Below are 10,108 nucleotides of genomic sequence, written 5' to 3'. Positions count from 1 at the left end.
CATAGAACAAGATCAGAAGTTCACAAGTGGTACAAAAAGTAGACAGCGTCCTTGGACTAAAATGTCAAGAGTAACCAGAAAAGGAGTATGTATACAACAAGTCTTTGAAGTGAGGCGTGATTAATCAGTAATCATTATATTTGAGTAGTCCTTTAACAATAATATGATAATTATAGTCTATCTTCATTAGTTTCAAGCCCCAATTAACAATGTACTCGCGCTTTAAATCAGCTCTATTTTTTCAGAAAAATTGTATAAAGATAGACACACTTAATATGCATAAGTTCACCTCTGAAGATCCTTGTATAATATAATCAATTAATATCGAACTACAGTTTTATGTAATGAGTAGCCTGTAGTGCAAAGACACAACAGAAGAATAATGCGAGACAAATAAAAGAACAATCTAAAAGTTGATACTCATAAGACAAACTTTCTCGTTAGAAACATATAATGTACAATATAGCATGATATTGCTCATATAAAAATCAATGGAATCACAGCAATACAACACTCGAACAAATAAACACCTATTTTTTGTACACTAATTCCCCAAACCTGAGTCTTAATCCACCATAAGAACAAAATGAATCATGCAATTGCAACGCATTCCTATGATCCCATCCATGGTTTTAAATTGCAGATAACTAGAACAAGTTCTAACATCAGCCCCATTTTCGAACAATTATCAAGCAATTGCTCTCACATTAAAAAGTGGGAATCACATTGCAATTGCAGCCGCAATTTAAAACCATTGGCTTCCTGTACCCAAAACTCAAGAAGAATGTCGATCGAAGAAACTAGAATGAATCAAACTGCGAACCTCCACCCGAACTCAAAACGCTGTTGCTACTGTTATTATCATTAACATCATCATCACCAAACAAAACCTTCAACAACTTCGCTTTGTTCTTCCCCTTGGCGCTTCCATTATCCTCGACATCATCGATCCCATCGGCCGCAATATTCGCAAGCGCCTCCCTGACCTCTGCCACAACGCTCTCGCCACCGCACCGCGCCAAATTCAGCAACGCCGAGACGGCATTCTCCTTGCTACGCATACTGGCGCCGGTAGACAAGTCGAGGAGATCGGCGAGAACCCCAACCCCGGCGACCTTCCGGAAGGCCTCGCCGCTCTCCTCGCACCCGGCTACTTGCGCGATCACCGCGGTGGTGTCCTCGACGATCCCCACGCGCCCGTCCTTCACCACAAGGGCGAAAAGCGCGGGGATCACTCCAAGATGCACCATCGTGGCGCGGTTCGGAGGGTACAGCGCAATGCCGAACAGCGCCTTCAGCGCGTCTTTGATGGTTCTCGGAGGGGACGACACGTGGCACCGGAGGATGTCCACAAGCGCGTAGACGATGTCGCGCTTGGCGCCGACGGAAGGGCGGTAGTCGTCGGTGGCGGCGAGGAGGCTGTGGATTGTGGCTGCGGCGGATTGGACGGCGGAGGCGGAGGAGGAGGAGCTGTGATGGGAGATCACGTGCGCTATGGCGTCGAGGACACCGCGCGTGGAAACCAGCGGTTCCTTTGCGGAGATGGAAAGGTTTAAGAGCGTGGCGGCGGCGTTTTCTTGGGAAGGATGAGAGGAAGAGTAGAGAGTTTCAGCGAGGAAAGGGATGGCGCCAGCTTCGGCAATTATGGGGCGGGTTTCCGGGTCGAGCTTCGACATCTGACGAAGCTCGATGAGCGCGTCGATTCGGGTTCGTTCGGATACGGAGCTTAGCTTCGATACAAGGGACGCGACGGTTCGGTGCTTTTCATCCATTTTGTTTTCTTGTGGGTAGTGTTAGTTAGGTTTGGTGGTAGGTTTGGTTAAAGGAATTGTGATCAGCTTTGGATTAAGGTGGAAATGAAGTTGGAGTTGAGGTTTGTCATTAGTTTGTGCAGATTTTTCCTTTTTCCATCCCTGCGGAGATTGAATTCGTCTTTTTTGTGTGTGTAGAAGGAAAGAGGAAAGAAAGAGAGGAAAAACGGTGGGCTATTCGGTTGGGTGTGGGAGTTGGTAAGAAAAAGGATTGAGTGAGTGCGAAGAGGAAGATAGCGTGGCCGTCTTTTCGGAAGAGAAAAAACAGCGGGAGCAGGCAGCAACCTATTATCTTTACTACCCCGTAAATTGAAATTAATTATCCCTTCACAATTTTCGACCGCCAAAATTTATTATTTTGACTAATAATTAGTGTTTGTTTTAGTTTCATTAAGTTTATAAATTTTTTCATTTTAACGTATTTGATAAATTTTTAATAATAAAAATAAAAATAATTATTTTAAAAATTATCATTTATATTTTTAAAACAATTACAATTTATTATTATGCATTAATTATATCAACTAATTGATTTGATTAGATATTTAAGTATCACATAGTTTAAAATTATGTATATTGATTTGATTTTTATGATATATAAATTTAAGGAATAAATTAAAATAATATAACTTATTACTTACAAATACAAAATTAATTTAGTCAAAATTTTATTATTTTCCAATCTTCTATACATAAAAATGATAAAATAAAATTGTAAAAATAATCTTTTTATCGTTTTTGCTATTTTAATTTTATTATTCGTTTTATTTTCTTTAATTTTATTTCCTCAAACTAATAAAAGTGGGGTGTCAATTTCTCATGAATTCATTTTTCCTCTAAAATGAAATCACTATTTTCTTTTCTAAATTTATTTTAGAAAAATATATTTATTATAATTATATTACAATTAACATTTAACGAATAATGCATGATTATACTAATTTAGAGAAATATTTTTATTATAATTATATAAAATCAATATTTAATCACTACAGCGAAACCTAATTTCAGCGGCTATTTTAGAGGAGCAGTCAATTAGAACCGCCGTCGCTGCTACCCTAATTTCACATACCAGCGGTTGAGAGCAACCCGTCTCTGAAGAACAAACCCGGCGGCGGCCATCATTTTCACTCCACGGCGGTTTATGGAATTTGCCCCATTCTATGCTTAAACCGCCTAATTCCTCTTTCGTTCGCACTATTCGCCATTACCTCAGTTCTTCATTCTTCCAAAACCTAGCTCGGCACCCAGAACCCCAATTCCAGTGAACAAACCTCTTCGTGCAGAACGAAAATCTGCAAGGAATCATGGCTTAGCAAAACCATACGCATTTGTTTATGTCCCTAGTAAGCTAATTGTGTTTTTTTTTTGTTCTTTTCTGATTCAATTTTATCCTTCTACTAGTTAATAATCACTGATAACCCATTATCTTATTATCTAGTTGTTTTTCCTTCTTGTTCATCACTCTAAGAATGCACGAATTTTTCTCTTAGAAGTGCAAATTTCTACAATTTAAGGTTATTCTGTCTCTTTCTCTACTATTAAGAATTTAGGAATTTATTGGATATAAATTGTAAAGAGGAATTCGTACTTTCTTTTTTTGGTATTAGGAGGAATTCATACGTTAATAATGTGTTAATTAAAAGACAATCTAGCTTGAAACTAATAATAAGAAATTGTCCGATGAAGTAGTACGCTTGAAGAAGCTTTTTATGTGATTTGATTTGTATTCAATTTATGTAATTTCATTGATGAATTTATTATTGGGATCGGAGTTGTATATTTGATTATATTTTTTGTTTAAATTAATTCTCAATTGAGGTCTAAATTATGAAGTAAAATGAGCAACTAAGAGAAGAAGGGAGGGTATGTTTGTTTATTTGTGAGCAAAGTAAAAATTCTACAGAGAACAACAATCATGACAAACAAAAAAAAAGCAAAATTCGAGATACAAAACACAAAAAAATAGACCCAAAACTGATTGCAGGTAGAATCTGACTACAATGGAATAATAAAACTTCAAAGAAACCACCACGCATGCATATCAGAGAAGTATTTGAAAAGATCTCGATTGAAAAGATTGTTTTACTCGTGATTGCTGCTGATATGCGATTGAATTCCCATTTATTGAATTGATAGGAAACTGCAAACAAGAGGATTTTTACTAGAGCTGAAATGTATCCAATTAGTCCTAAGAAGAAGATGGATATTTTGTTAATGATGAGGTTAATGAAAAAAGTGTAAGCACTTTCACTTTATTTTGGCTTTGCTTGTTAATGATGATGGAGATTATTCTAATGATGATGCATTTCTCATATTTTTATCGTAGGAACAATTAACTCTGCTTCAAGCTAATGAGAGTTCTACTGATAATGCATATATTAAGTTATTTGGAAAAGAACACCCAGGTCGTATTAGATATGTAGGATTTGGAGTTTGTCCATCCCAAGTCATGAAATCTTCTAATAGTTTAGGAGAGGTATCTTTTTCATGCAATCATGACTTTGATATGGCTAAAGTTTGCTCTATGAAAAGTAGAATTACAAGAGAATAATGCAACAATTTCTTTATTACAAGCTCAGGTGACATATTTTATTAATCATTGTATGGGTGAAAAAGTGCCACATGACTTTCCTACAGCTACGAATAATGGGGTAAATATTATATATAGCTTTTTTTTCTGAATCTTTCATTGTGCATGATTTAGTTATTGTTGTTCATTTTCTTAATTTGTGCAAATGGCTTATGCCTTTTCATGTTAGACTTAAATTATTTAATGGTCTTTGTTTTTATTCTAACATATTTTTATTTATTTTTAATCCTAGGTTGCAGACTCTCCAATAGAGACAATAGAGACAAGGCCACCTTCTACTATTCCATGAACTAGTTGTAGAATTTTATGATTGAAGTGACTGAAGACTTTTATTATCAAAATAACTCTTTATTTTAGGCTTTTAGCTTAGTTAAATATTAGTAGCAAAATTTTTTTCTAATTCAATTTTTGGATTGCGTTATTTGAATTTATTTTGATATGTAAATATAGGTGTTAAACACTGATTGTGTTGGATTTATGATTATGTAAGACTTATTAAATATATATTATATTTTGAAATGCAATGTTCATATTATTTTGGAATTTTTCTATTTTACTTTGAGTTGTAGATTTTAATATTTGTAGTAGTTATTTTTTTTATTAAGATCGAAGCATTAAGAAGTAGTTTATATATAAATTTGTTTATTTAAAAAAAACATATTGCAGTTTTTGCGGCGGTTGAAAACCGCCGCGAAATTCATTTTAGAAGTTCCTATCGACCTTTTAGCGGCGATTCAAAACTGCCGTGAATGTCCGACAGTAACTAAAATTTCGAATTTCGTGGGCCATACACCTACTCTGCCTGGAACACACACATAGTGGCGGTTTTAAACCGCTGCGATTCGCTAAGTGACTCTGACGGCAGTTTTTCCAGCAGTTCTTCAAAATCGCCGCCGTTGCTCTGCCGATGGTTGACCTGGCCGCGTTTTACTCCTCGTCGGGAGCTAATTTTAGCGGCGGTTATAACCGCCGCCGCTGCGCTGTTTTGTTGTAGTGAATGTATTATTAAACTAATTATCAATTGGAAATATTTTAATTATATTGATATAATTTAAATTCTCATTTATTATGCAATAATTTTATTAGTGGCAAATTTTTATGTTAATGATGACCCATTTATATTGATATCAATTGATAATAATAATAATAATAATAATAATAATAATAATAATAATAATAATAATAATAATAATAGGCAGATTACGCCTTCCCAATCCAAACCCTTTTGGCCTTACAAGACTAAGGTGTCACCAAAATCAACAAAAAATCTTAGGCTGATATATGTAGTGAGTCAGATGAAGAATTTAACCTAACCAGCTCATATCCCAAGCAGCCAAACAAAAAACAATTGCACAAAAACCAAAAGAAAAAGACATAGCTCTAACACCACAAACATTCTCAATCACAACAAAAACACAAAAAGCCCAAGCCAATTATATCCCCTTAAACAAAAATTCAAACAATATCCAAACGGAGCCTGAATTTTGGGATGAATCACCAAACAAAGTTATCCCAAAAATCTTTCCTGCCGGATTCCATTTCAAACCAATCTTACACAATAAAACTCGCCAATTTTATGAGTTCATTTTAGTAGATACTGACTCAGCATCTATTAAACACTACAAGGACAAAACCAATCCTGAACTCATAACCCATTCAACAATCCAAATCCTTAAAGTCCTGACCCCAAAGCAATTTGGGAACAATCTAAACAAAATTCAAAAGTTTTCTCAAAACTATGACCCAATAGGTTTTAATTATTGGGACTACATGGAAGTCTGGACTAAAGTATTTTGGTTTCAAAATACTCAGCACAGACATTCATGGTTAATCTACTTTAAAAGAAAAACCAATTATGTTTTTCCAAATTGGTTCTACCAATAATGGGACTTCTTTGGGCCAATTCCAGAAATTTTACCTTCATTTACGGATGAAGGGTATAAACTTTTTTAATCAAAATTTAACAGTCAGAAAATATGTGTTCCTGTAATGTTAAAATTTTTCTCAACTTTTTCATTGGTATGGGTATTCTCATGGCAATACAAATATGCAAAACCAGACCACCCCAAATCTTTTCCAATCCTGTAAAGGCATGGTTACGTCAAATGGTGGTCTCAATTTGATTCATCAATGGCCTATCCAAAAAAGGTCAGAGAATGGTTCAAATCCAATCCCGATAGTCAGAAGATTTTGGATCCAGAAACGGCTTTGTTTCTCAATCAAAAAGCCCAAATTGCTGCAGCCCTCACAAGAGCTCAATCAAAAGAAACTCTAGCAAAACATCTTCAACAAATCATGCAGATGATCGAAGAAGATAAAAAAAACACAAAGAAGATCCGTCTTCATCAGCAGAATCCTCAAGCGGTTATAATCAAAATGAAGATGACTGCTTTGGAATTGACCTAGGAGAGGATTAGTCTTTAATCTCAACATTTATATAATCACAAAAATCAAAAGTGTACCAACTTGTATTGTAGAAATAGTACCAGTAATTTTCACATATACTGTAGAAACAGTAGAATATTCAATTATAAAAGGAGGCCTCATTCTCATTGTGAGGCACCCTTCAGTTTTACACAAACATAGAGAGAAGTTAGTGAGAGAAGCTCTGAGAGATCCCTTGTAAGCTCTTCAGCTCTTCTTCTTCCCTCTTCTTTCTTTTCCAATCATTTAATAAAACATTTATTCAGTTCACTATTTTCGTGTTTTCATATTTACATTTCTGCATCTAGATGCATATGTGTGCGGACTACCGCCACATCTAACATCATACTAACCTGCATATGCGTGCGGACTACCGCCGCATCTAACTTCATATTTACTTTCTTGTTCTTGCATATGCATTATTAATCTGACATTATCATTTTCTTCTACGCCTTCTTCTCCTTTCCCTCCTTGATCCACTTAGGGACATCTGGTATATATATTGAGCAAGTATCTCTATTGAAAATATTGCCTAATTATTACCGTGTAAATTAGTATGTGTGTATATTATATCCAGAGTAATAGTGATGTTTTACAATTATTTATCATTTAGAGAATTCATAATTCAGACATAGTTCCTCTTCTGTTTTTTATTTTTCATACCTAATATCTATTAGCTACGATCCTATCAATAGTATTATCTATGGTAGATTATGTGATGAAAAAAATTTAGAAAATAAATGTAAGAATTATAAAGTTATGGAAAGTCCCATCCAAATTTGACAAGAGCAAGACGGCTTACATAGAAATGGTTCTAATGGATGATAAGGTTAGTTGATTATTTTTCATGATTCGTTCAAGTGATGCTAGGTCCAGTTTATAAATAATTTTATTAGCTTTATAAGTTCTAATAGCTTTTATATTTAATTTGTTTTACAGTGTGAAAAAATTCATTATTCAATCAAGATTTATTTGGCAAAGATATTTGAGAATAAACTGATCAAGGGGAGGGTCTATGTCTTCTCAAATTTTGTGATTAAGGAATTAAGCGGAATTTATCTTCCAACTGCATACGTGTGTAGAATAACTTTTAAGAAGGAGTCACGTATAGTAAATACGGTCGATGATCATAAAATTTCTGACAACCATTTCAATTTTCTTGCTCATGCTGGTATATTAAAACACAAAGATGAACAATCTAACTTATTTGGACGTAGTTGATTTGTATTAACCTACACAATTTTTTTATTTTAATTTTTGCCAAAAAATTATATAATAGCATAATTTTATTGATAACATAAATTTTAACATTTAATTTATGCAAATATTTGAAATTGTATTGTAAATTTTTTAAAGGTATATTCTTTTATTAATATGTTGTTAGTTTTAATGTTTAGTATAAAATAAATTGATAAAATCTCTTTAATTTATAAGTAATTTATTATATTATTCATTTATTTATCTTTAATTATTTGATACTTTTAATTTAGTTATTTTTCAATTAGATGTTATTGGATTCTTGATAAAAAAAAAAAGCTTATATCATGATCAAAATAGGGAGAAGTGTTATTTATATTGTGGTTGACTTGATCTTCATAATTAGCAATATGTGAAATTTTAATATTTCACAACAAGGTTTTGTTTTGTAATAATTATCTATTCATATATAAAATCTATCTTTTATCTTTTTTTATAATATATTACTACTTATTTTTCTTAATTCCCGTTTTTTATTTAGAAATAAGAAAAAAATAAGATATATGTTGTGGTCACCAAACAACCGAATACATATTTATTCTCCAATTTGTAAACTTAACCATTTATTTACTATATTTGTTTGTGTTATATCTGTAATTATATTATATCTATTTTTACGTATATATCTTTTTAAAAAATACTCTTAGTATTAGCACATAGTGTATTAAATAAATATTTTAAAATTAACTATAACATATGATAATAAAAATTAAACTAAATAGATATTATAAATATAAACACATGCACAATTCAATTAACCCAACTCCAAAGACAATCACAGTAAAAAACTTTCTAACTCACCCATTTAACTACCTCACCTATTTTCATAAATCTATCTAGTAATTCTCGTCTTCTTTCTTATTATTGTGGTCTAATTGTTATCTGTTACAACCAAATCCACAAACAACCCTAAACCCACATAAGTAAACAAACTTAGCGACTATTCAACGACATAAACAAATCCGTCGTGCCGTCACGTGCTCGCCATCGCCGCCTACTCGTCACACTGTCCGTACTCGCCATTAAAGTAGATTAAGAAAAACGATTAATAACTACATTAAAATTAATACACTTAATACCAAATAAAAAAACAAACAATATATAATATATAATATATTTTTTTATTAATCAAATAATTATAATTTAAATTAATTTTAATAAAATAACTTAAAATTATAATTTTAAATTTATCACACCACGAATTATTACACTTATTTTAGGACATAAAGGAGACTGACTACTCAAATTTGTTAGCGACATCTAACATGATATATGTAGAAAAATGTATAAATTTTGAAGAAGAAAATCTCTCTTCTCTATGAAAAATTTTCTAAAAACGGTTGTCAAAACTGCCGCTTAATAATTTATTGGTCAAAAGATCATTGAATTCTTTTTTTATTATTATTCAATGGATTGAATAACCTCAAATTTTAAACATTATACACTTGCACATATTATACTCACACAACACTTAAAAGCTTTATCCACCACTTACAGTAGCTAAATTTTAAACCCAAGTACACTTGTTACAAGGCATAGTTGATAACCATTAAACCAAGGCTTGCGTGCAAAAGATCATTGAATTCAAAGATCAACATATATAACATGGAGCAATGGGCTAAATTAGTCTTCAAAACTTTTAAAAATAAATATTTAATTTTTAAAAATAATTAATATACAGATTAATTTTTAAAATTTTATTTCAACAAATAAATTAGTTCTTAATTTATTTTTTGGTAGAATAATGATTCAAATTAGTTTTTAAAAATTTTAAAAACAAATATTTTAGTTTATTAAAAAAATTAATATACAGATCAATTCTCAGATTTTTTTTATCTCGTCCATTTTACTTTTACTATATGTCAATCTTTATTATTAATTTAGTTTTGTACATATGGACGATGATACGAATATATTGATATATTCTTTTTGTTAAAAACGAACAAGATGAATAATGATATTTTAAAATTTAAATTAAAATATTTTCTTTTAATATAAACATACTTTTTAAAATAAGACATTT

General features: G+C 32.1%; 1 protein-coding gene across 1 annotated transcript; it reads right to left on the bottom strand.

Annotated features, from left to right (window-relative positions):
* Positions 1 to 407: 407 nt before the first annotated feature.
* LOC107462915 (U-box domain-containing protein 1) lies at positions 408 to 2,082 on the bottom strand. Its single transcript, XM_016081587.3, has one exon. It carries the CDS (start codon positions 1,770 to 1,772, stop codon positions 801 to 803), a length of 972 nt encoding a protein of 323 aa, XP_015937073.1. The 5' UTR covers positions 1,773 to 2,082; the 3' UTR covers positions 408 to 800.
* Between the last annotated feature and the right edge of the window lie 8,026 nt (positions 2,083 to 10,108).

This window comes from Arachis duranensis, chromosome 8 (assembly GCF_000817695.3).
Source record: "Arachis duranensis cultivar V14167 chromosome 8, aradu.V14167.gnm2.J7QH, whole genome shotgun sequence".
In the NCBI taxonomy this organism is placed as follows: Eukaryota; Viridiplantae; Streptophyta; class Magnoliopsida; order Fabales; family Fabaceae; genus Arachis; species Arachis duranensis.
The sequence above is the reverse complement of the archived record's forward strand: the minus strand, read 5'-3'. Positions and strand labels throughout refer to the sequence as shown.